The sequence below is a fragment of the Vombatus ursinus genome, unplaced genomic scaffold (genome assembly GCF_900497805.2).
Source record: "Vombatus ursinus unplaced genomic scaffold, bare-nosed wombat genome assembly UNPS02005236.1, whole genome shotgun sequence".
NCBI lineage: Eukaryota > Metazoa > Chordata > Mammalia > Diprotodontia > Vombatidae > Vombatus > Vombatus ursinus.
In genome coordinates, this window is record NW_020945014.1 from 4,224,461 (window position 1) to 4,252,153 (window position 27,693).

General features: G+C 39.4%; 1 protein-coding gene across 2 annotated transcripts in view; it reads right to left on the bottom strand.

Moving 5' to 3' along the window:
- Positions 1-4,436: 4,436 nt before the first annotated feature.
- The window catches only part of DENND3 (DENN domain containing 3), a 113,723-nt gene continuing 90,466 nt past the window's right edge, over positions 4,437-27,693 (bottom strand). The window contains exons 17-23 of one of the 2 annotated variants that reach the window (XM_027844952.1): positions 27,019-27,126; positions 21,326-21,465; positions 15,972-16,132; positions 13,928-14,064; positions 9,579-9,697; positions 9,339-9,476; positions 4,437-4,745 (exon numbers count right to left, since the gene is read on the bottom strand). In XM_027844952.1, the coding sequence (XP_027700753.1) occupies positions 4,545-4,745; positions 9,339-9,476; positions 9,579-9,697; positions 13,928-14,064; positions 15,972-16,132; positions 21,326-21,465; positions 27,019-27,126 (1,004 nt within the window). In that variant the 3' untranslated portion in view covers positions 4,437-4,544. Of the gene's footprint in view, positions 4,746-9,338; positions 9,477-9,578; positions 9,698-13,927; positions 14,068-15,971; positions 16,133-21,325; positions 21,466-27,018; positions 27,127-27,693 lie in introns of both variants that reach the window. The other variant, XM_027844942.1, reaches the window with a different exon arrangement.

The window sequence follows — 27,693 nt, forward strand, 5'->3', positions numbered from 1 at the left end:
TCAGTTCCTCCATGTGTAAAGTCCAACTCAGTTCCTCCATGTGTAAAGTCCATATAATATTTATGCTGCCTGATTCAAAAAGGGTTGCTGGTAAGGGACAAATAAAATGCATATGAAAGCACTTTGTTAACCATAACGGTGCTTTGCAAATTGCAAAGCATGACAAATTTCCACTATATAATAACAGGTATAGTCATAATAGCTAGCATTCATACAGCGCTCTAAGGTTTGCAAAGTCTAGATATGTTATCTTATTTGATCCTCACAACTCTGTGAGATAGGTGCTATGATCTCCATCTTACACATGAGGAAACTAAGGCTGAGAGGTTAAGTGACTTGTCCAAAGTCACGTAGCTAGCATCTGAGGATGGATTTGAACTCAGGCCTGCCTGACTCCAAGGCCAATGTTCTCATCCATTGCACAACCTGGCTGTCTCCCAATTTGAATATATTCAAATTAATTGTCATTTGGGAAAACCAATCCAGCAAATATCAATTCCTCTTCCCCCCTCCCCCTTCTCCTCCTTTGCTTTAAGAGATTAATAGTTTCAGGGATGGTCATTCAAGGAACTGAAATTTGGTGATCCTTTAGATTTCTGAAGACCAACAGAATTCCTTCTCATTCATCGTCTCATTCATAGCCACTGCTCATTCCATGCTGATTTGCTAGTTCCCAATGAATCCATCAACAAGCGTTTATTAAATGTCTGTTATGTGCTGCGCCTTGTGGATACAAAGACAAAAATGAAACAGTGCCTGCTCCTAAGAGCTAACATTCCCTCTCTAGGTATGTATCTATTCTGTACAAAATACACACACAGTAGTTGAGTGGGGAGGTGCTACCAGTTGGGTGGACCAGGAAAGGTCTCATGTAGGAAATGGGGACGCAAGTGCCAGGCCTTCACAGCTGCTGTTACTGGCAGGAAAATGCATTTTGCCAGTGTTATCAGCAATAACAAATGTTTACACACACACACACACTCTCTCTCTCTCTTTCCTTCTCTTTATCTTTCTGTCTCTTCTGTCTTTCTCTCCTCTCTCTGTCTCTCTTCTTTGTCTCTCTGTCTCTCTCTGTCTTTATGTCTATTTCTCTCTCCTCTTTCTGTTTCTCTCTCCTCTCTGTCTCTTTCTCTGTCTCTCTCCTCTTTCTCACTCTATCCTCTCTCTCTCTCTCTCTCTCTCTCTCTCTGTCTCTCTCTCTCCCCCATCTCTTACTCCTCTTCCTGTCTCCGTCTCTTTCTCTCTGTTTCTCCTTTCTCTCTGTCTCTGTCCTCTGTCTCTGTCTTTTTTACAAGTTACAAAGAACTTATTTATTCTGTCTCATTTGCTCCCTATGACAGCCCTGTGAGGATATTAGGTATTATCCTCATTTTACAGATGAGGAAAATCAGACAGAGCTAAGGACTTAAAACGAGATCTTCTTACTGACTGCAAGACCAGGGCCCTTACCACTACAGAAAATAACACTATACAATTTAAAGACCTACTTGTGAAATGAAAATTGGAGAAAATAAAGAAACCAATGATCAATACTCATAAAATAAAAAATGTTCTTTATTAGAGAAGGCTTAATATATAAGTATATATAACATGATATTAAATAGTTTAAACTATTCAAATTTTATTTCTCTGTTATAACTGTTTATAAAAGCAATCATCTATCTTTAAAAAAAAACTATTTACAACCTTGGACACAATGGAAAAATTTATTTTCCTTCATCTGAAGATCAAGTAGAATCATCTGTAAGGAGGGAAGTCTGCAACACCACGTAGAAAGGCTAAAATACACCATATGTGCACAGAATCCATGATTTAAAATAGGGAATCTACACTTGCACTGAAATAGCATTCCCAGAAACACCTTTAAATCACTGGCTATCACATTATGGTAAATCTTAACCTTCAGATGCATTTACATATAAAGTTGCAATGCTCAAGGTCATCCTGCAGCAATATCACTTACAGTTATAACCAGATTTTACCATAATCTCACCAGAACGTTATAAGGTAATGCTCATTAGATTGTAAGCACCTTGAGGGTGGGGACTGTATTTTGCCTCTTTTTGTATCCCTAGCACTTAGCACAGTGCCTGGCACATAGGAGGTATTTAATAAATGTTAACTGATTGATTCACTGATGTGTCCATTCCTAAAGTTCTTTCTGGGGAACTAAGTTCCTGTAAAGCTACAATGATGATGACTTCACAATTATATAGCCTGCTAAGTTGCAAAGCACTTTACATCTATAATCTCACTGATCCTCACACTGACCCTATAGTAATATTACTATATGATGATGATTTTGATAATAATAATAATAGCATTTATATAACACTTCAGAGTTTTCAAAGTGCTTTACATATATTACTCATTTGATCTTCACAACAACCCTGGGAGGTAGGTGCTGTTATTATCATCCCCATTTTATAGATGAGGAAATTGAAGTTTAAAGGGGTTATACTTGCCTGGGGTCCCAGTTAGGAAGTGTCTAAGGCAGGATTTGAACTCATGTCTTCTTGACTCCAAATCCAGCACTCCACCCACTTTATCAACCAATGTCCTATTTTTGAGGAATCAATGACTGAGATCAGGCTGGGTAGACCTATATAGAAAGGTCACATCTCTGAAAACTGAAAATTCTGGATTCACTGGGGGGAGACGGTGGCAGGAGGAGAAAGAAATGGGTCAATTATTGACTTTATCTAAACACCTGGACCATGGCAACTGGACACATAGCCTTTAGACTCAAGATTTCAGTTTTCATCCATTATGTCTGACATAATGGAGAAAAAGCCCCAAACAGCTTGTGAAAAGAAAGTCATTTCCATGTACTAAAGAAATTTCATTAGGAACCCCTGGAATAAGAGGTGCCTTATTAGTGTGCGAATGGAAGGCCTAGTACCTGAGATGGATAGTCATAGATATACACACTCACTGCATGTGCTGTGTTCTCTCCAATGCTGCACATATGACATGCCCGAAGTATAAATCCTTCCAATGGACTGATAAAAGCATCTGTTTCTATTGTATTGACTTTGTCCTGGACTTTTTTTTTCTGCAATAAGAGAATGCAGTCCTAATGAAAGAATTATTTTAAATAATTTTCAATCTCAATGAAGGTCCTCCTGTAATGCCTCCTTGTGGCTCGGGGGTGAGCTGGGTGACTTGACGTTCACGTCAGAAAAAGGCGAGCTCTGGAAAGTTCCACACCAAGCTTGAAAAGCTGGAAATATGGGCCCTTTGGCTGATGGCGTTTGCAGTGTAAGGATTAGACCAGTCAAGTACAACTTTCATCACTAGAAAGTTGGCAGCCAGGTGATTTTTTTTTTGGGGGGGGAAGGGGGATTTTATAGGAACTTACGAAACTGTCTCCTAAAGAACAGAGGAATTTCAGTTTGTATGTATGAAGTACTAACGCTGATGAAAACACAGATAATTGTACTATTGAAATATAAACATTTTGAATGTTAATATGAAATTTCCCAGAACTTTTTTTTCTCCCTAATTTAAATAATGCAGCACCATATACATATGTAAGTAAGCACAGAAAAAACCCTGAAGTTGTCCCTGTATACCTGGTAGGCAGCTTCTATGGAGGTGAGGTTAACAACCAACCAGATGGCTATATAATACTTTAAAAGTATATTTTGTGGTGTGTGCTTTTTTAAGTGCTACCCTTACTTAAGAATCTCGTTGTTCAAGTAACAACTAGAGATACTTAAAATATTTATGAAAGTTTCTTCATTACATGAGTTAGGAGGTCATTAAGAAAAAAATCCAGGCATTGGCCACAGGTGGCCAGATCAGTCATTACTCTGCTGTCAATACAGGAGAGTCCTGAGACTGGCCACATACGTTGGTCATGATGGAAGTTTTAATGATAAAAATAAGAGTGCTCGCGAAATGCACCTGAAAAATGAAATACAAAAATAGAACATTTAATCACAAACCTGTGGCCATGCAGGTGGACCCATGTCATGCCCAATGACAAGGCAAATGGCATCACGCAAACAACCAGGAATCTCTATTGGGTTTGGTCAGAAGGTTTTCCAATTTGCTTTTACAAGTCACAGCACCATCATTACCGGGTTTTCAAGCACAGCTAAGAATTCACTGCACGGATAATCTTGGAGTTAATGGTTTTAGTTGGGAGATTCTAGGTAAGCGAGGTTTGGCTGCCTAATGCTGACATTCCTTCACATTCATAGTTAAGTCTTAGCCCACTTTCTATTCCAGATAAAGGACCAGAGTGTAACTTAGCCTGGCAAAGGTTGAGACTGTTTTGGCAACATGAATATAAAAATATAATGGTGGAGTTTAGCCACAGTTTTGTGACCTTAAATAAGTAATTTCCCTTTTCCGAGCTTCGATAAAATGAATGCATCGGACAGAAGGACTTCCAAAGTTCCTTCCGCTTTAAAAAAGAGTGATGAATGTATGATAACAGCAAACGCGTACATTTATTTAATATCACTCCCAACGGTCCTATGTTCTGCCCACCATAGTGACAGTTCGTGGGAAATACATTTCAAAGTGCTAAAACATCATTCAACTTTCCAAATAGCAATCTTTCCTTCCTCTTTGCCTGAGCCACTCAGCACGTATCGGTCCTCCGCTGAACACAAAGCCTTCACCGTGTCAGCATGGGCCACCAGCTCCTTCTCCACAATTTTCTTATCAGCATCGATCACGTAGATTTTTCCCTTGTATTTTCCCTGGGACAGTCCTTTGCTGCCCACCCAGATCTGAAGACGAAGAAGAAAAAATCAGTAGAGGACATTAAAAACTGTAATTTAAAATTTTTTCTTTTGTTTTTCTCAATTCCATGTACACAATTTTTTTCAAACATTCATTTTTTAAAATTATGAGTTCCAAATTCTCTTGCTCCCTCTTTACCCTCCCCCCTTGAGAAGGCAAGCAATTTGACATAGGTTATATACGTGAAGTCATACAAAACATACTTCCATATTAGCCATGTTGCAGCTAGGGGCGTAGTGGATAGAGTGCTGGGCCTGGAATCAGGAAGACCTGAGTTCAAAGCCAACATCAGACACTTACTAGCTGTGTGATCCTAGGCAGGTCACTTAATCCTGTTTGCCTCAGTCTCCTCCTCTGTCAAATGAGCCAGAGAAGGAAATGGCAAAATCAGTCCAGTACCTTTGCCAAGAACACCCTAAATGGGGTCATAAAGAATCAAATATGACTGAAAACAACTAAACAACAACAACAACATGTTGCAAAAGAAAACACAGAAAAAAAAGAGAGAGAAAAAAAGAGAAAAACGAAGTACAAAAAGTATGCTTCAATCTGCATTCAGACTCCATCAAGAACTATAATTTTTTTTTAAAAAAGCATTTCATACCTCCACCATCATCCAAAAGCGTTTTATCCATTGTACATGTGATACAGATCCTTCTCTACTAGCTACTTACATTCCAATTTTGGACACCACCAATACAAACAAAAGATATGAAAATAACTCTGGACTGATTAATTTTATAATTGTCTTCCACAATCAAAAGTGACATAGATACACTAAACCTTGAAGGTAAAAATTGTTATAAGTAAGAAGGTACCTTGGGAAAACAACAACAATGAAGCAATAATAAAAACAATGATAATTATAATGATGAAGATACATTTATAGAGCATGTCCTCACCACCTCAACCCCAGAGGAGAAAAGGTGCTGAGACCTAAAGAAGGAACAATTTCAACCTTTCGATCTGCTAATACTATGACTTAAGGGGATGGTATAAATACCTGGGGAAGGTAGAACTTTCAAAGGAAAATGATCTTTTTTGACTATTTATGGACTTGATTATGAGTCCTCTGAATTTCCTATCGGGTTAAATATAACCTGTCCTATATTCAATGTTTTGTTAGTCTGACTCTTTGCATGAGAACTGAAGGCCCTTCTTTTCCTTTAAAGGGAGACCTAGGCATGAGCTAAATTCTGATGTTCCAGTTGGGTGGTGTAGTGGATAGACCACTAGGCCTGGAGTCAGGAAGACTCCTCTTCCTGAGTTCAAATCTGGCTTGGACACTTACTAGCTGTGTGACCCTGGGCAAGTCACTTAACACTGTTTGCCTCGGTTTCCTCATCTGTCAAATGAACCAGAGAAGAAAATGGTAAACCATTCCAGTATCTTAGCTGATAAAACCCCAAATGTGGTCACGAAGTTTTGGACATGACTGAACAACTACTATACATATCCAAGAAAATTACTGAGAAGCCTCCAAGACTGAATCTAGGACATGTGAACTCATTTTGAGCTACAGGTTATACATAAATAAGACTTTTTAATAGATCCACTTAACAAAGCATTTTTTCTTAGTAATTCTGTAACATAAGATTATTAGCCCCATTTAACAGATGAGGAAACAGGCTCAGAGAGAGGAAATGATCTGCCCAAAGTCACACAGCTAGACAATATTCTTGCCCTTATATCATGGTTGCCTCTTCTAATTTATGAGACTTTTATAATTTTTCTAAAGCATTTTCACTTTCATCATCTCATTCTGACTTTCACGATGGCCCTCTGAATTAGGAAGAATAAGTATTTGATTTCTTATTTGCCAAATCCAATGACCTCTTCTCAATATAAATCCTTCTTGACCTCTCAACACTCTCCTACTTCTCCTCCTACTTGTCTGACTGCCCATCAGTTTTGCTTTTTTTTTATTTTTCTTGCTGGATTTCCAACCATGTCATATCCACACAAACAGTGGTTGTGTCCATGGCTCACATTATCCTGAGCCCTCTTATTTTCTCCTACTTTGAACAGGCATCTCAAATGCAGCATTTCAGAACAGAACTCATTTCTTCCCCAAACCCTCCCCTCTTATATCAACTTCCTTATTACTACCAAGGGTACCACCATCCTTCCAATCACCTAGGTCCAAAACCTTGGTGTCATCCTTGACTGCTTACTCTTTCGTCCCATATATATCTTCTCACATAAGGAAATTGAGGCTCACGAACAACAAGTGACTTAAGCTTGCTAGTAAGCATTGGAGCCAGTATTTGAATGCAGATCTTTCTACTCCATAAGGCTTACAGATGTCTTACATATCATAACTTTAACTCAGATGGGTTGGGTCCTTCCCCATGTTCTGGATCCCATCCTTTAAATATACACACAGAAAAACTTTTTGTGTTCCAAACTCCATCAGTATGGGTCTCTGCTGAAATGGACACTGATGAGCAGGCTGACTTCAGAAAAACCCAGGAAAACCCATATGAACTGATACAAAGTGAAGTGAGCAGAACCAAGAAATAATTGTACACAGTAACAGCAATATTGTAATGATGATTAAATGTGAAACACTTAGCTACTCTGATCAATACAATGATCTAAGACAATTCTAAAGGACTCATGATGAAAAATGCTATCTATCTTCAGAGAGAGAACTTATGAACTCGGTGCAAATTGACATATAACTTTCTCACTTTATTTTTCTTGCTTTTTTTTTGCATCATGGCTAATAATACAGAAACAGATTTTGCATGATTTCACTTACATAACTCATATATTGCTTGCCTTCTCAGTGGATGGGGGAGGGGCTGAAAGGAAGGGGAGAATTTGGAACTTAAATTTATTTTTAAATCTTAAAAACAAATAATAAATGTAAAAGAAAAAGAAAAAGAAAGGAATGCTGTATTGAGATTTGGGAGTAGATGGGAGTCTCTAAGAGGTAAACCACATCATAGCCACAAGATTCAAGTGGGAGGAAGATTGGAGGTCTTAAGTCTGATTCTATGTTCTGTTAGTATGGATTCTCATGGCATTCAAGTACTTTAGAAGTAAAAACAATAATATAGTACTCAGAAACATGGTATCCTGGGATGAAGTCAGAAAAGTTGAGAGGCATTTTACAAAAAGAAATGTATGTACCCTAAACAATTCAAAGAAAAAGGAAAATAACTTAATTGCACAAAAACATTTATAGCAACTTTTTGTAGTGTCAAAGGACTGGAAGGTAGGAGGATGGTTGAACAAATTATGGTTTGTAAATATTATAAATATTATTGAATGAATATTATTACACTGTAAGAATTATGAAAAGGACAATTTTAGAAAAATCTAGAAAGATCTGTATGAACTGATACAGAGTGAAGTGAGTAGAATCAGGAGAATAATTTATGTAATAAAAACATTATAAAGATAAACAACTTTGAAAGACTTAAGAACTGATTGATGCAATGTTGTTGTTTAGTCATTTTTCAGTCATGTCTGACTCTTTGTGACCCTGTTTGGGGTTTACCTGGCAAGGATATTGGAGTGGTTTGTCATTTCCTTCTCCAGCTCATTTTACAGATAAGGAAACCAAGGCAAACAGGGTTAAGTGACTTACCCAGGGTCATGCAGCTAGTGTCTGAGGCCAGATTTGAACTCAGGAGGAGTATTTCTGACTTCAGGCCTGGCACTCAATCCACTGAGCCACTTGCCTGCCCCACTGCTGCAGTGACCAATCACAATTCCAAAAGACCAATGATGAAGCATGCCACTCATCTTGTGACAGAGGTGATGAAGTCAAGATGCATAATGAGATGCACATTTCTGAGTATGGCCAATGTCAAGGATTTGTTTTACTTGACTTGACTATATATGTTTGATAAATAGTTTAGTTTTTTTTTTCTTTCTTCCAATGGGGGATGGTGGTGGGAGAGAGACAGAATAAATGCTTGATCATCGAAAGAATTAAATTAAATTAAATTAAATTTTAAAGTGACAGATGAATACTGTTCCTTAGCAGTATCATGCCTTCTATGAAGCTTAAACTTCAACCATTCCAGTCCAGCCCTAAAAGCACCATAAAGTACATTTGTTCCAGAGAACAAAACTAGCAGCTCCATGCATGAAAACTTTAAGGTGGTATATTTTGACTTGATATAAGGACACTCTAACAATTAGAATTTTCCAGAAATGGCATGGGCTTCCTCATGAGATGGATTCTCTAACACTGAGGTGCTGGTTGGGTGACTATTTGACAAGAAGGTTGCATAGGGAGTGAATGCTTTAAAAAGAGTTAGGGCAAGAGGTTCCCATAGGTTGCTTCAAACTCATGAATTCTACGCTTGCCCAAGGCCCTTCCCCACTTTACTGTCCTCATCTATAAAACAAGGAGGAGATTGGGCTAGATAGCCCAAAGGTTATTCCTAGTGCTAATACTCTATGGCTTAATGACTGGTCTTGGGACATGTGGTCATGGGCTAAGAGGTTTGTATTTGCTTACCTGTACATACACAAATACATCTCTAAACCTTTCTTTCTGCTGCCCTGGGCTGGGGATCAACCCCTATGACTTTGACAAGTTACAGTTACAAGGTTCATACCTGGTTCTTTACTTTGATCATACAGCTGATCTCTGAACAGTCTTGAAGCTGAATTTTATGAGGCAGTCTTGAGAAGTCCTTTATGTTCCAGACATATATGTCTCTGTGTCCAGCACATGCTGTCCAGACCTGGTCTTGCTAAAAATACAAGTGACAGTGTGACACTTTTATTCAGGCATTTTACTGCTAAGCAATATCAGACCTGCTGATAATGTTCCACAATGAATTGTTCTGAAATACCTCAAGAACCAGCTGGAAACAGAGGAAAGAGGCGAATATTTCCTTAAAGAGCTCGTCAATTTTCAGTTCTTGTCGAAGAAATCCGTTTGTTGTCACGACCATAATGCTACGGCCTATACCTGCAATGTTTTTTAAAAAAGCTGCTCACAATGGACATATCCAAATCACACATAAAGAAGCCATACTTTTAAGGAAACATAAAAGTGAAATATGGCTTAACTGCCATATAATAAACCAAGTGAAGGGTTCAGGGAGAAGTAGGCTAAGTGAAAGAAAAAATGTCCTCACTGTGCTTTGTGAAGCACTTGTTTATTTATTTATTCATTCATCCATTCATTTTACAAAGTGCTTTTCAAATCTTTATGCTAAATATCAAATTCAAATGTTTGTTAAATTCCTAGTATGTGCAAGACCCCATGAAAGGCAGCAGAAAGAGGGTTGCACCTGGAGTCGGGAAGACCTGAATTCAAATCCAGTCCAGACTCTTAACTAACTCTGTGACCCTGGGCAAGTCACTTAACTTGTGTCAATCTCAGTTTCCTCATCTGTAAAATAGGGATAATAATAGCATCTACCTCCTAGGGTTGTTGTGAGGATCAAATGAGATAATATTTGTAAAGCACCTGTCACACTGTAGGTGCTTAATACATGCTAGCTGTTAATATTATTGCTAGGGTAGGGGTAGGGGACAAGGATGAGTAAGATTAGGAACTTATGTTCTAGTGGGGGGCTTGCCACATACCCAAATATCTATAAAGTAAAACAGAATGGTAATTGCACAAGTAATATATTAAAAAATAATTTTAAACATTTAATTAGAATGCACTTATTGAAAAGGAGAGAGACCTATAGTGACAACTACGGGACAGAGGAATGAACTGTTCAGCCAAAAAATATTTAAGTGCCCAATGCTTGCAGAGCTCTATGCTAGGTATTGGGGCAGTTAGGTGGCACAGTGGATAGAGTGTGGGACCTGGAGTCAGGAAGACTCATCTTGCTGAATTCAAATCTGTCCTCAGACACTTACTAGGTGTGTGACCCTGGGCAAGTCCCAAACTCTAGTTTGTCTCAGTTTCCTCATCTGTCAAATGAGCTAGAGAAGGAAATGGCAAACCACTCCAGTATCTTTGCCAAGAAAACTCAAAACAGGGTCACAAAGAGTTAAATGTGACTGAAAATAACAAAAATGCTACATATTAAGAGAGAGAAGTTTAGCTGAGACACGACCTCTGTCCTCATGAAGCTATACAACTTAGTAGGGAGATATGTGGATCCAAGTAACTATAACATATCATGTAAAGTACATGAGAATGGTCCCAAACCAAACGCTAGGGGAGGCTGGAAGAGGAAGGTATGAGGCAGCCTCACGGAGGTGGTGGCAGAGCCCGATTCAGGCTTTAAAGGATGAACAAGACTGGCGAGTCTCATTTGTCTTATGCTTTATTTTGTAAAATATTTTGCAGATGCACTCTTCAGTTATTCCCCTAAACACCTGATTCCCTGAAGAATTTCCTTCCTAATTCATCAAGGCAAACTTCAGTTGGCTGAAGTAACTCAACAAAGTAGTATTAAGTTCAAATATTAAGAAACTGACCTTTTGATAAAGCTATTGAAATGTAAAAAAAAAGTATGAATTCAGAGGAGGAGGTCATAATGAGCGTAAGGAACAGCATAAGAAAAAGTACGAGGACGGGAAAACACAAGATATGTTCTAGGGGTAAAGGTTGAACTAAGACACAGCAGACATGAAGGAGAGTAACATGAGCGACAGGAGGCCTTGAATGACAAGCAATGGAGTTTTAATTTTACACGTCAGGCAATAAGGAGCAAATATGTGTGACCCTGGCCAAATCGCTTAACCTGTTTGCCTTAGCTTCCTCAACTGTAAAATGGGATAATAACAACACCTACCTGGCAGGGCTGTTGTAAGGATCAACAACAATGTTGATGAAAACAGCTAGCATTTATACGGCTCTTCCTATGTGCCAGGCTCCATGTTAATTGCTTTATAATTATCATCTCATTTTATCTTCACGACAACTCTGAGAAGTAGGTGCTATTATCATCCCCATTTTACAGATGAGGAAACAGAGGTTAAATCACTCGCTCAGGGTCACACAGCTAATAAGTGTCTGAGGCCGGATCTGGGCTCAACTTTTCCCGATTCTGGTCCGGCACTCTATCCACTGTGCTATCTAACTAACTCATGAGATCAAATGAGATATTATTTGCAAAAGCGCTTAGTGCAGCGCCTGGCACATAGTAGGTGCTACATAAATGCTTATTCCCCTCTTCTCTACTAAATAAATGATATGACCAGATCTTGCATAAGACTTTCCAGCAAGTTCCTGGAAGGTAAAGACTATTTCATTTTTACCTTTGTGGTCCCAGCAGCTAGTACAATACTTGGCACACAGTAGGTACTTAATAAATGTTTGTTGATTTGAATAAGGAAGAATAATTTGGTGGCATTAGGAAGAATAGATCAGAAGAGAATGCTTTCCTCCTCACCTCTGTCTCCTAGCTTCCCTCAGTGATTCAGCTCAAATTCCACTTTCTACAAGAAATCTTTCCCCCTGACCCCCTCCCCAGTGCCTTTCCTCTAGGGTTATCTTCCACTTATACCTTATATAGCTTGTATTTACCATATTTTGCTCCTTGCAGGCAGGGACCATGTTCTTTCTTACTTTTCTCTGTATCCTCGGGACTTAGCACAGCAGCTGGTGTGTAGTAGGTACTCAATAAATGTTTGTTGACTGACAGAGATTAGGGGCGAGAAGAACAATTAAGGAGCTACCCTAAGAAATCCCGCTGGGGGATGAGGGTGTGGAATGGTAGTGGTGGAGACAGTGAGAAGGGGCCCAGAGTGAGGGACGCTGCAGTGAGCTCGGCAACCTCAGCAAAGTGAGGATGTTTACAGCAGCAAATTCAGAGAAGACTGATGACTGTCTTTGGGGAACGGTTTGAGTAGATTCTCACCACTCTGCATAATGTTCTCTGACCAACGTTAATTCACAATAATGTCCTTAATATGTTATGACCCCCGTGATGTTGTGAAACCCTGCAGCCATTTTTAGAGAGATCCCTATTTATAATGTTGTTCCCATGGAAGCAACTGTCCCCTGTCATTCTGAGTAACGTCACATTTTCACACAACCAATTAATTATGTTAGGGACGCTTTGCCTGCCCCTACTTTGTTTCTGTGATTTTATGTTATGGACCTTTAATGAAAACTATTGGGTTAAAAATAACTGATTCGAAGCATTGAAAAATTAGCAGAAGCTAAATTTGATTAGGCTGAGAGGCAACATGATAAAGTAGGAAAAGGAGTCAGGGGAGACCTGGGTTTGAATCTTGCTTCTGATGACTATTAGCTGTATAATCATGGATAAGCCACTGAGCCTCGGGTTCCTCTTCCATAAAATGGGGTTATTAACACCTGTATTAGTTACTTCACAAGGCTGTTGTAAGGATCATATGAAACAGGCTTTGCAAACCTTAAAGCACTGTTATGTATTATTGCTAAAGCATGGGAGAGAAGAAGGAGAGAGGGAGAGGGGAAGAAGGAGACAGGAGAGAGAAAGGCAGGGGGAGAGAGAGAGCGAAAAGGGGAGGAGGGAGGGAGAGAGAGAGAGAGAAAGGGAGAGAGGGGGAAGAAAAAGAGAGGGGGAGTGAGAGAGAGAAAGAGAGAGGGAGAGAGAGAGAGAAGAGAAGATGGGAGAGGGGAGAGAGCAGAGAGAAAGGGTGAGAGGGAGGAAGATGGGGAAGGGGAGAGACAGAGAGACAGAGATATAGAGAGGAGAGAGAGAGAGAGAAGGGAAGAGGGGAGAGGGGAGGGAGAAAGGGTGAGAGGGAGGCAGACAGGGAGGGGGAGAGACAGACAGAGAGAAAGAGAGACAGAGACACAGACAGGAGAGACAGAAAGAGAGAGAGAGAGAGAAAGAGAGAGAGAGAGAGAGAGAAAGAGAGAGGAGAACCAGTTTTATGAAAATAAAAACAGAAAAAGAAGAAAACAAATACAAAGAGAATCTAAGTGCTAAGATATATAGCTTTTATATATATACACACATGCATGTACATATATATGTATATGTGTATGTGTATATATATACATATACATATCTATGCATACACATACACACACACACACACACCCTAGTGTTTTAAATGTTGCCTCCCTCCTCAGAATGTAAGCCCCTTGAGGGCTTTTATTTATATCCCCGGCACATAATAAGGGCTTAATCAGTGCTTGCTGTTTTGCTGACTGAAAAGGGAGAATGAACTTAAATAAAATCGCAATGCTGTTCGTTCCAAAATACGTTTTGACGGTGTGCATCATCAGACTTACAGCACCAAAGGCGGCCATTATGAAGCTTAATGGAAGTTAGATTTTGGCATGGCAGGTGAAATTTCCTATTCACTTTCAGGGTACTGACATTCCACGCAATGATTACTCCATCCAAACTGCATGAATAGACTTCACCGCTGCTGTCAAAAAAAATTACATAAGTTATCCTTAGATAAAACTATGTAAGCCACGAGAACAGGAAACAAATTACATGGAAAAGTAGGGTTAAAATATCAATGCTAAGAAATAAAAACAGCAATTTGATAATGCCAAAAGTTTACTTAAATTTAATTGTCAGGGCATGACTATCGGTTTGATAAGATGACTGCTGCTTCCTATCCCTGACTATTCCCCTGTCTCTCATGCTTACTACCTACATGTGACCTTGTATAAGTCACTTGGCCTCAGTTTACACATCTGTAAAATAAGAGGGCTAGACTGAGGACCTTTCCAGCTTCTGATCTATGGACCTATGATTCTAGGACTTGCTGCTGGCAGTATTCAATGTCATATTATAGGGACTTATTAAATTCTTGTGGTGATGATGGTGGTGATAAGAATAGTAACAGTTCCCACTTCTAAAGGACTTTTCAGTTCATAAAGTGTTATTCTCACAACAACCCTTTGAGACATAATATTATATGGTTAGTAGTTAGTAATATTATTACTACCCATTTTTAAGATGAGCAAACAGGCTGATCTTGTGAAGCGATTTGGTCGGTCACAGTACTGTGGAGGCAGTGGGGTAAGGTGAAGAGTGTTGGTCACAGAACCAGGAAGGGCTATGTTCATGTGCCCCTGGCACATTAGAGAGACAGCCAGCTTTGGAGCCAGGAAGGCTTGAATTCAGGCCCCTCCTCTGATACTTATTGGCTGTGTGACCCTGGGCAAGTCACGTGCTCCCTCACTGCTCTGCAAATCTCTGAGATTATAAACCGTATTAAAGGTGTTGCCTTATACGGATAGAGGGAGTTTCTGATGCCAATGAAAACACCAGGCTAGTCCCTCACTCCTCTCCCTCTCCATACCACCAATACATGGAGCAGTCAGACCTTCAACTCAGTTATCTGAAACCAGATATTGGAGGGCCCCTTCCACTAAAACAGGGATTCTGAATATTTTTTGTGTCATGGACCCCTCTGGCATCTGGTAAAGCCTACAAGCCCCTTCTCAGAACCATGTTGTACATTTATTAAACAAAATACAGAGGACTACAAAGGACGGTATTGAAACAGATTTATCAAAACATTTTTGTAAAAAACAAGTTCACAGATCCCAGGCTATACAAACAAAACCTTAAATAGCTGAAAAGCTAAAATACAATTTATGATGCTGAAGTTTAGTTTTTAACATGAACGATAACTAGATACCCAAAAACGAGCCTTATAGTATTAGATTCTAATGAAGACAACATATTACCTTTTTGCCTTGTTTTTGTTTAATCATCATGTGAATTTATATGAATAAACTTCCATTATCCAAAATGAAGATAGGACTACATCATGGAGGGAAGGAAGTTAAGTGTCATACAGTCAAAATAGCACACTGAAAGGTATTCAAGTTACTGGGCTTCTCTTTGTCTGGTTCTGCTTCTGATTTGTACAAGTCCCTTCACCTTTCTGGGCCTCAGCATCTTTATCTGTGAAATGCTGGGGTTGGACTAGATCAGAGGTGTCAAAATTGTGCCACTCTTGAATCAAATTAAAATGTAATTGGGAAATATTTAACAAAATATATAAAAATACACTACAGCAGATAATGTTAATTTGTAGTTTCCTAAATCAATATGCAGCCCATAGGGATGCATTTCTATTTGAATTTGATACCACTGGATTAGATGATCTAAGGTCCAAATAGAATAAAAAATTCTAAGATTTGTTGGCAAAGGGAAAAATGTTATTCAAAAAATTGCTGCCTATTTTTATAGCCATGAAGATAATTTAACTCAGATTATGACCTCTTTCCAGACATAGATTTTAAAACTTTTTTCTTGATTCTTATTAAAAGACACACCACTTATTTCAGTTCTTCAGCCTTAATTTACCTAGATTCCTTGTTTCCATCTTCTACAATTAAATCCATGATGCTAGAACGATGATCAGTGAGTTGCTTGTTACAGGACATACTATGAATGTTAATAATGTAAATAATGGAGTCCTGAGAGCCTATCCAAACTTGATTCTGTTCTGCCATCAGCATGCAATTCTGCAAGAGGCAAAGAGATTGAGAATTTCCTTAACAAATGAACAAAATTGAACATTCTGTCTGGAGATATGAGTTCAAGATGTTTTGTCTTATTTTATAGCTTTAAAACAATGTTCAAAAAATGAATGATTTTTAACTTGTATTAAATGGTATTAATTGATGCAAATTATGAAAACCAATAAAATACTGCATTTCACATAGCCATTTACACACAGTTCAATCTGGCCAAAGGACTGAAGTAAATAGAATTATTTCATTTTTGTGTTCCATGGTGCTTCTATCAAGTTTTAAGCTATTAATACAGACAATACGATGTAAAATTTGATCATGGAGCCAGTGGGAAACCAGTGGAGCTGATTGATTACGGGAGTGAGACAGTCAGAACTGCCTGTTTGGGAAGATCCCTTTGACAGCTGGACGGGAGTGAAAAGAGACTGGAGGCAGGCAGACCCACCAGCAGGCTATTGCCATAGTCCAGGCATGAGGTTATGAGGGCCTGCACCAGAGCAGTTGTGGTGTCAAAGAAGGTGTATATGAGAGATACTGAGAAGGTAAAATCAACCAACATAGGTAGAATCTGTGTGTGTAAGAGAGAATCAAAGATGACAAGTAGATCAGAAGCTTGGTTTTCTCCCCATTTTGTACTTGTGAAGCTGATTTTTTTTAACACCAAATGTAAAATGTGATATTAATCATCATTATATTTCATCTTAAGAGACTGAGTCCAAAGTTCTAGCTAACCAAGAACTTTTTGTATCCTGAATGTCATGTAAAGTCTCTACTTTGTATTGCTTATAAATACAGCACACATGCCATCTGTATAATTTACTTAAGTATCTGATAATAACCTCAGTAATAAATAATCTAATAACCTAAGTAATAAAATACTAAACACAACAGGGTCAACTACAGATCTCTGGGAAACTCAAATAAAGACTTCCTTCCAGGTTGACACCAAACACTCTGAGACAGGATTTTGGGGTGGGAGGAACAAGTGAAAGAAAGAAACGCTCCGGCATTTGTCCAGATGAAGTCTCCTTCCACAGTCGTATCATGTGTCTGTGTCAGGCTTGTTATCCATTTCCCCAAACTTCTTATCTATTCTTCTGTCCAGCGGATTTGCAGCGTATTTCCCCCACAACCTTCTCTCTTCTCTTCCTGCCCCTGTAGATGTTAACTTAAGAGCTCTCTGACTTGACAATTCTTGGATTGCCTCCCATGAGTATATTTTCTTTTTTTTCTTTTTTAATATATTATTTAATATTCTATTTCCCCCAATTACATGTAAAGATAACTCAACATTCGTTTTCAAGAATTTTGAGTACCAAATTCTCTCCATACCTCTTTCCCTTCCCTCCTTCATTGAGAAGACAATTTTATAGACAGGTGCAGTCATGCAAAACTTATTTCCCTATTGGTCATGTTGTGAAAGACACAGACCAAGAAAAAAAAAACCCAAGAAAAATAAAGTTTAAAAAAGGATGCTTCAATCTGCATTCAGACTCCATCAGTTCTTTCTCTGGATATGGATAACATTTTTCATCATATGTCCTTCAGAGCTGTCTTGCATCATTGTACTGCTGAAGATAGCTAAATCATTCACAGTTGATTATCATTACAATACTGCTGTTACTGTATACAATATTCTTCTGGTTCTGCTCATTTTACTTTGCACTAGTCCATGAGTATATTTTCTTTTTTTTCTTCTTTCTTTCTTTCTTTCTTTCTTTCTTTCTTTCTCTCTTTTATTTATTTATTTATTTTTTGCTAGGCAATGGGTTAAGTGACTTGCCCAGGGTCACACAGCTAGTAAGTGTCAAGTGTCTGAGGCTGGATTTGAACTCAGGTCCTCCTGATTCCAGGGCTAGTGCTCTATCCACTGCGCCACCTAGTTGCCCCAGTATATTTTCTTAATATACTGCAATTGTTATTACTGCAATTAATGGAATTGTTCACCATTACACTTCTCACATTCAGTCCCCTTGCACATACTCAACCTCACACTTATCTACTCTGTTTTCACTGAACAGGTTGTCTTTTCACACCTGGTATTCACTCCCCTAGTCACTTCTGCCTTCCAGAATCTTAGCCTGGGGGAGACTTGAGAAAATTCAATTCCCTCCTTTCTTTGCTGAGATGGGGGAACCACAGGGTGGGATACTGCATGAGTCAGGGAACATCCACAAGAAGGCAATCAGGTTAGCAAAGTGCCTTGAGATTATGGCATATGAAGGTCATTTCAAGGAAATGGAGATGGTTAGCCAATAGAAAAGAAGACTTAAATCAGGGGTTCTTAATCTGGGATCTGTGGATGGCTTACAGGGAGGTTCATGAACTTGGATGGGGAAAAACATTACATTGTGATTAAAAAAATCTGACAATTAATGCTTCTGTGGCCAGAAATAGCTGATGTTTTCCAAGCATCCAACTTGCAAGCAGTGGTATAACCTAGACCTGGAGAAAATGGAGCCTAATAACTATTAATATTCCCACCATGTTTTTCATTAGTAGCATGCTACTGTCATTCACTTACCTATTATTTGTCGTCAAATTTTTGGTCACTCATCACATCAAAGGCCAAAGGGTCCAGGAGACAACACCTACACTCTATCCCCCCCCCTTCCTCTCACAACTACAAATGCAAATTCACTATGACTAATGAGAAGATACTGAGGTTAAATCTGGGTTGTCAGAGCTCGTTTGGGTCCGGGAGGTATCACTGGTCCATAATTGCCTCATGCACTGCTAGTTTAGTACAACAGGTCTTAAATGGTGGCCCAGGATTTCCAGGAGCCCTCTAGGAAAGCTGTTGTCTCATCTTCTTTATTACATGTGTTTTTAATGGTGGTGGGTTTTTACCTTTGTTATTGGTGTGAATCAACATAATTAAACAGCCAAAGCTATTTAACATACATCCCTAAATACTTAACTTACTACTAAAAGCATGGGTGGTAGAGGAAGCGGATTGGGTTACCAAATATGTCAGCACATTCTGGGATGGACATTACCATTGGCTCTTCCCTGAGGAAAAGGAGATGGATAAAATGAGACCTAGAAAGATGACATTGACTTCTCCATGGTTATCAAGCCAACAAGTGAAGGACTCTGGGAGGAAAAGGGGAAGGACCAATGGTAAGTCTAATCTTTGGGTGTGCTGGCACAATAGCCAATGTTCTATGCCTGGGACCAAAAGAAGAGCAAGAATCTGACTCATTAAATTATCAAAGGCGATTCTTCAAATTAGAAGACAAGCAATTTCATTCGAGACACCAAAATACAAAAAAAAATGGACACAGTCTAACAGCATAAAAGACTGATGCTGCTCACTCATGAGATGATTGCTCCATTTTGTGAATTTGATTGGAAGCAGTCTGAGATTTAATCCTCAAAGTATGTAAAAGTAATTAAAATTTCTGTTTAAAATTACGGGACAGAAAAATATGAGCCAAGTGTTTTATATATATCATCTTATTTTATCCTCCCAACAATCCTGTGAGGTAGGGACTATTAGTATCCCCATTTTACAGATCAGGAAACTAAGTCTGAAAGAAGCTAAGTGACCTGACCAGGGTCACACAATGAGTTGGTGAGCAAGGCAAGATTTGAACTCAGGTTTTCATGACTTTTAGGTCCAGCACTCTACTCATGGTGCCACTTGGCTGCATATCTTTAGGTTTTGTTCCTTTTAGCCCATCATAGTATTCATCAGTAAGTATACTTGGTAGAGCAGAAAGAATTGCCAGACTTGGAGTTGGAAGCCTTAGATTTGAATCTCAGCTCCCACACTTACTGCACGTGTAATTCTGGGAAAATGATTTCATCGCACCTCTCCTTGCTCCTTTTTGTGAAAAAGTAACTTGTAGCATTTATAAAGTACAATATAAGTATAAGCTAGTCTAATAAGGCAGCTAGGTGGCATAGTGGATAGAGCACTGGGCTGGGAATCAGGAAGACTCATCTTCCGGAGTTCAAACCTGGCCTCAGACACTTACTAGCCATGTGACCCTGGGCAAGTCACTTAACCCTGTTTACCTCAGTTTCCTTATCTATAAAATGAGCTGAAGAAGTAAATGGCAAACCACTCCAGTATCTTTGTCAAGAAAACCCCCAAATGGGGTCACGAAGAGTTGGATATTATTGAAACAATTGAACAACAATCTCTGTCTTATTTGGGCAGCTAGGTGGTGCAGTGGATAGAGTGTTGTCCCTGGAGTCAGGAGGACTTGAGTTCAAATCTGGTCTCAGACACTTATTAGCTGTGTGATCCTAGGCAAGTCACTTAACCCTGTTTGCCTCAGTTTCCTCATCTGGAAAATGAGCTGGAGGAGGAAATAGCAAATCATTCCAGTACCTTTGCTAGAAAACCCCAAATGGGGTCATAAAGAGTTGGACACAACTCAAAATGACTAAATAACAACAACAAAAGTATAGTGAAGCCAACTTATATGAAGCAGAGTATTCTAGATTTAAGTTTGATAATTCAGTAAGTTAAAATGAGTTATATATTATAATACATTGTTATTGTTCATCTTCCATTTTTTTTTTTTGGCAAGGCAATCAGGGTTAAGTGACTTGCCCAGTTCACAAAGCTAGTAAGTGTCAAGTGTCTGGTCTGAGACCAGATTTGAGCTCAGGTCATCCTGATTCCAGGGCCGGTGCTCTATCCACTGCACCACCTAGTTGCTCCTTCACCCTTCATTCTTGAAGAAGATCAATGACAGCATGAGTGTGATGTCTTGACTTATGCTCAAACTGGATTTAAATGAGGCAGGGCTGCTAACGTCCTCATTCTCTCCTCCTGAGTCATCAAAGTCCAGTGGCAACACAAATGTTAAGATGACTGGCAGTGGCCCAGGATGCACTGGGTGACCTTGGCCTCCCAGGTCTCAGTATGTCTGAGGCAATGCCCATTCAATAACAAAGGGCTAGGTAAGAACTGAGATTAAAGACTTTCTAATTTACCCTCATAAAAATATCAATCTGGGCAGGGAAGATCCTTAAGGTTTCTGGCCAGAACAGAAAACAATTGCTATTTACATTCATTCTAATATTCTGGGGTGAAATGGATCCAATTTATATTGGGACCTTAGTTTAAAATTTCCAGAATCTGAGAAAAGAAATACTGACAAGTTGGAAAGTAGGCATGAGGAGAAAACCGAAGATGGGAAAGAATATGCCCTCCTTGTTACTCACCAACTTAGCGGTGCCTACTTTAAAGGACTGCTGATGGATTGTCCAGGAGGATGCATCAAATACAATCACTTTGCCTTCACTTAAAGCACACCACAGTTTGGGATGAGCATCTTCAATCTTTTCTGCTGGATCAAGATGTCCTAAAAAAAGGAAATCGATCCAGAAACTTCAAGAGGAAATTATTATTGCAGTGCACACAAAATAAAAATGCTAAATGATTTCTCATAAGCAAATCTTTTAAGAGGTAGGAATCCATCAATTCCTCAAAAAATTCTTTTTTTTAATTAAAAAAGGCATAAATCAGGTTTCTCTTTTATTTTATTTCCCAAGTTTCTTTTTAAAATCTTGTTCATCACTAACAGAGAAAATGATTAGTCACAAGATAAAAAGAAACGCAGCTGTTAACATGATGGTGATTCTGCTTGGCCAGGCAGTTGTGGGTACATATGTTCTGCCATGTTCAATCAATCAACATTTGTTAAGCACCTACTACGTACCAGGCACTGTGTTAAGGGCAGAGGGATACAAAAAGAGGCAAAAGACAGTCCCTACCCTCAAGGAGCTTACAATCTTAATGGGGGAGACAACATGCAAACAAATATATACAAACAAGCTGTATACAGGATAAATAGGAAATTATTAACAGAGGTAAGGAACTAAAATTAAGAGGGGTTGGGAAAAGTTTCCTATGAAAGAATGGGATTTTAATTTGGACCTGGAGGTAAGTCGGTAGGTGGAGCTGGGGAGGAAGAACACTCCAGGCATGGGGGGATAGCAAGTGAAGATGCCCAGAGCCAAGAGATGGAGTATCTTATCTGTAGAACAGCCAGGAGGCCAGTGTCACTGGACTGATGAGTACACGTTGGGAGTAAGGTGTAAGAAGACTGGAAAGATAAGAGGGCTAGGTTATGAAGGGCTTTGGATGCCAGAGTATTTTACATTTGATCCTGGAGGCAAAAGGGAGTCACTGTAGTTTATTGAGTAGGAAGGAGTGACATGATCACACCTGCGATCTAGGAGAATCACTTTAGTGGCTGAATGAAGCATGAACTGGAGCAGGGAGAGAAGAAGAAAAGCAGAATTTGGGGTTGAAGAATCAAGAGTACACAAATGCATCATTTACCAGGGAAAGTTATCAGAAGTTAAAAAAAGAAAATGAAATGTGAGCGAGGGAAATCAGATTTAACACAATGGTAAAACTGGTCACTTGCAAAATTTAGGGCTAGAAAATAATCTAAAAAATCACCTAGTCCAATGTTTTATTTTGCAGATGAGGAAATTGGGTTAAAAAAATCAACTTTATGGGGAGAATATGGGGGAAGCATGTTTATCTGGACAGTTTATCTGGAAAAGCACTGGGAGTTTTAGTTGATCCTGTCAGACCAGTGAGTCAAATATAACAGCTGAGAAAGCTGATAAAACCTGTGGCTGCATTAAGAGAGGCAGAGTGTGCAGGACTATGGTGGTGATAACCTCAGCCCAGTCAGACCACATCTGGAGTACTGTGTTCAGTTCTGGGCATCACGTTTTAGGAACAACACTGATAAGCTGTAGAGGAGCCCGAGGAGAAATAACTTGGGTGGTAAAGAGTTTATGATCAAACCAGATGAGAATCAGTTAAGGAAATGAATGATGGTTAGCCTGGAAAAGAGAAGACTTGGCAAGATGTACTGGGAGGGACCAATCAAGTATATGACTGTGGTCATGTATTATTCTTCTTGGGCTGCTAGGTGGCGCCATAGTGCAGAGTGCTGGGCTTCAGCAGAAGGGCACATCTTCCTGAGTTCAAATCTGGCCCCAGACACTTACTAACTGTGTGACCCTGGGTAAGCCACTTAACTCTGTTTGCCTCAGTTTCTCATCTGTCAAATGAGCTGAAGAAGAAATGGCAAACCACTCCAGTATCTTGGCTAAGAAAACCCAAATGGGGTCAATGAAGAGTTGGACACAAGTGAAAACAACTGAACAACACAAGAAATGATTCTTCTTGGGAATAAGAAGGGAAAACTAAGAGCAGTGAATAGAAGCTGTAAAGGGACAAATATTAACTTGAAAGAATACTAACAATTAGAACTACCTAAAATAGGATCAGCTCCTTTAGGAGGTGGTGGGTTCCCCATAACTGGGGGTCATCAAGCAAAAGCCAAATGAATGACCACTTGGGTATGTCATAGAGAGGTTCTTATTTAGGCCCAGGTTGGATTACATCATGGAGTCTCAGCCCAGGAATTCTGGTGAAGTCTATGGCCCCCTTCTCAGAATAACGTTTCAAAATGCTTAAAATCAAATGCATAGAATTACAAAGGAAACCATTTATAGGGAAAATAAAGCAGTAATATTTCCCCATCTAAGCTCATGAATCTGTTGGGTCTGTGTACCCCAGATTAAGAACCCCTGGCCTAGATGGTCACTGAGGTCACTTCTAACTGTGACGTCCAGTGACTCGATAATCTTTTATAGCAGGATGGCACAAGGATTTGAATAGGTTTCCTTTCAAGTTGTTGGACACGGCACATATATGCAAAATGAGAGACAAAGCCACAATTTATAAAAGTGTCCGTGAATGCATGCACCTCGGGTACCATACTACACTTACATGGATTCTCACTCATTTCCTTCACCATCCTCCTCCTCCTCCTCATCACTTACATTTCATAGTGCTTTAAGGTTTAGAAAGCACTTCATAAATATTATCTCATGTGATCCCCACAACAACCCGGGGAAGTAGGTAGGTGCTATTATTATTCCCATTTTATAACTGAGGAAAGTGAGGCAGAAGTCCCCAGGGTCACAAAGATAGTAGGTACCTGAGGCCAAACTTGAACTCAGGTCTTCCTGACTCCAGGTCCAGTGCTCGATCTACTGCAACACCTAGCTGTTCCAATTCTCCTCCATTCTAAAAGCAACTTTAACTGAACACGACACCTGTCTTTCTGAACTACTTGTTCTATTTGAAAGAATCAACTTCTTGTGGATTGAAGGCTCAACTACTTGTCTATTTGAAGGAATGCATGTGCATTGCTTCAAATAAAAATAAAATATAAAGAAAAGAAAAGAAAAAGAAAAAGAAATACTCTTTTTGAAGTAAATTTAATTAACAGAAGGTAATATGCTCCTATGACTTTTCATGAAATTGACAACTAAAATGAAAAAAATCTTATTAAGGTGACAGCAAGAAGCACTGTGGTATTTATCACATGCAGAGGGCCAGCCTTCAGCAGCTCAACAGAAGGACGAACACTGGTCTTGGAGTGAGGCAATCTGCACATAAATTCCAGCTCTGCCGTTTATTCCCTGATACCATAGGAAACGTTTCATCTCTCTGAACTTTAGTTTACCCAACTTTAACGAGGGAAAGCAGGACCTATTGACATCTGAGGTCACTCCAGCCCTAAATCTAGGGTATTATGATACTAGGCATAAGTAAGTGGTTATTAAATGCCCACCATGTGGGCACAGAGGGCCTGTCCCACTGGAGCCAGACTGTGAGAAGCTTTAAATGCTAAGCAGAAGACTTGGCATTTTATCCTAGACAAAGGGAGACACTTTAGTGGGGAAGTCAAACGTTCAGACCTGTGTTTTAGGAACATCAATTTGGTGGTTGTGTGGATGTTGGCTTATAGAAAGGAGTAACTGGAAAGCAGAAGACTAGTTAGGAGATTATTGCTGAAGTCCAGGATTGAGTTAGGGGGATGGCCATGCTGCTGGGGATGCAATAAGTGTTGTGGACTCAGAATTGATACAACTTGATGCCTGATCGGTTATGGGAGATAAAGCAAAGGTCTTGAACTTGGGAGAATAGAAGGACGATGGTGCTCTCAACATGAATGGGGAAGTGAGGAGGAGGGGAAGGTTCATAGGGAAAGATGAGTTTTGTTTTGGATATGTTGATGCCTGTGAGATATATGGTGGAGAAGTATAGGAGACAGCCAGGGATGTCTCATGAAAGAGATGAGGACAGAATATGTAGATTTGGGAATCATCTTCATAGAGATGATAAAGGAACCAAAGGAAACTGATTGAATTACCAAGAGGGAGCATGCAGAGAAAAAAGAGAAGAGGAAAATCCATGTTTGGGGATGGAACACGGATGGTGAATCAGCACAGGAGAATAAAGAAGGAACAGTCAGATGAGTCAGAGGAGACACACAGAATAAAAATATGAATAAGCAGGACAGAGTATCCAGGAGGAAGGCTGATTAAATTGTCTCAAAAGACGCAGGGAAATAAAAAAAGGATGAGAACTGAGAAAAGGCCACTGAATCTAGCAATTAAGAGTTTGTAGGTACCTTTGGAAAGAGCAATTTCAGTTGAGTTGGCAGGGTTGTGAACCAGATTACAAGGTACTGAAACATGAGTGAGAAGCAATGAAGTGGAGGGAATGAGTGTAGATAGCTATTTTTTTAGGTGTTTGCTTAAAAATCAGGAAAAATACAAAAGAGGATATAGAAGGACAGCTTAAGGCAATGGAAGATTCAAATGATAGTTTTTTAAAGATGGAGTGTAGGGGGAATCTGGGCATGTTTTCAGTCAGCAAGGAAGGAGCCAGTGAAAAAGACACTCAAGGTAGTTAAAAAAAAAAAAGTGGAGATGATCGAGGGATGATCAGAGCTCCCAGAGAAGATGGGAGAGGATGGCATCAATTTTACAGGGAGATCCATTCCGCACTGTTACATGACATTGTTCAGTAATATTCAGCAGCATGCAAGGAAAAGCAGAGGAAGTACATGGTGAGAGTGGTGTATGGAAAAGCATGAGCAGCAGTGGGCTAGGAGACAAGGCATTTAAAGGGAGGCATCAGTGTAAAGCTGACTTGGTTAACTACAGGGTCAAGAATGTAAAGTGAGGAAACTGAAGTCAAAACAGAGGTGACAGACTGGAAAGTTGGCAAGGATAGAGTGACTAGAGGTCGCAATAACCATGACAAATAGTTTTAGGATGAATGAAGAAGAAGAGAGGGACAGAGGGGAAGATAAGAAGTTGAGAGAAGCTTTTCAGAGTTTTGGATCATGTAGGCTGAATAGTGATGGGTGATGGTGAGACCAAAGGTATGATCATTTCTGTGCCTGGCTGGGGTGGAATGAAGGGAAGGCTGATGAAGTGGTAGGTCAGGATGCTTGAGGGCACATCAACATGTACAGTGATGTCCCAGACAGCGTGGAAAAGAAGAATGAGCCAGGGGCTGAACTTGAGAAGGTCAGGGGAAGACTAATCCAAGGGTCAGCAGACTAAAACAACCAAGATACGGGCAGGATGATACAGATAAACGTGAGCTATTGTCATCATTATTACAGATAAAATGAATATCAAAGGAGGAAAAGTTGCTGACTGATGTCAGCTAAAGGAGACTTTGGAAGTGGCGGGGGAATAATGAGCATCCCAACTCTTCCTTCTGGCCAATGGGTCAGGATTTTTAAGAGAGAAGAAGCAACTAGGACTGGAGAAAGTGCCTAAGGCTGCAGTGTCTTCTGTGAGGAGACAGGTTTTAACGATTGCAAGAAGATGGAAGAAGTAGGATATACAGAGAGGCAGGAACATCTTCCTCCAGAACAGACAGCCCTGCCCATGTTTATACAACTTTTTTCCAACTCTCCATCTCACCCCAAGGTTGCCCTTAACTTAAAATATAAACTAATGTTTGTTTAAAAATGCCAACCTCCCCTACCTCCCCCCTCCCGCCACACCCAACTCACCTGGTGTGTATAACAAGATATCTATGGCTTGTGGGCAAGTTTCTCCTAAGGAGGGATTTATTTTATGCTTCAATGTTTCTGAAGTTGTTTTTGGGACTGACATAGGCACTAAAATAGACAAAGCAAATGGTTTGAAAATTAGTTAAGTTTGCAAGAAGGGTATTTATTAATCACCTACTACATATGTGCAAGGCATGATGCTAGCTGCAGAGTACACAAAATCAAGGGAGGTGGCATTCTTTCTAGGGAAGACAAAACGTATACAGATAAGTTTATGAAAAATGATACAAAGTAATTTTGAGAAGGAGAGCACTCACTTGGGGGAATTGGTAAAGGCCCCCTGTAATACATAGGACTTAAGCTAAACTGTGAAGGATAATCCAATGATCTCATGATTTCTTCTTTCTCTACTGAACTACACTTTTTTTTTGTGGGGAGAAGAGAGGCAGGAAATTTGCTAAAAGGTCATATAATATTTGTATAGGAATAATTTGCATTATATATTATGTTACAATATTAATAATGTGTACTATAATTAATAATCCCAATATATGAGGGATTAGAAAGAATTGTATTTTATATTATGAAAAAGAATTGTATTTTATATTATGAAAAAGGCAGCTTAGGTGGCTCAGTGGCTAGAGTGCTGGGCTTGGAGTCAGGAAGACCTGAATT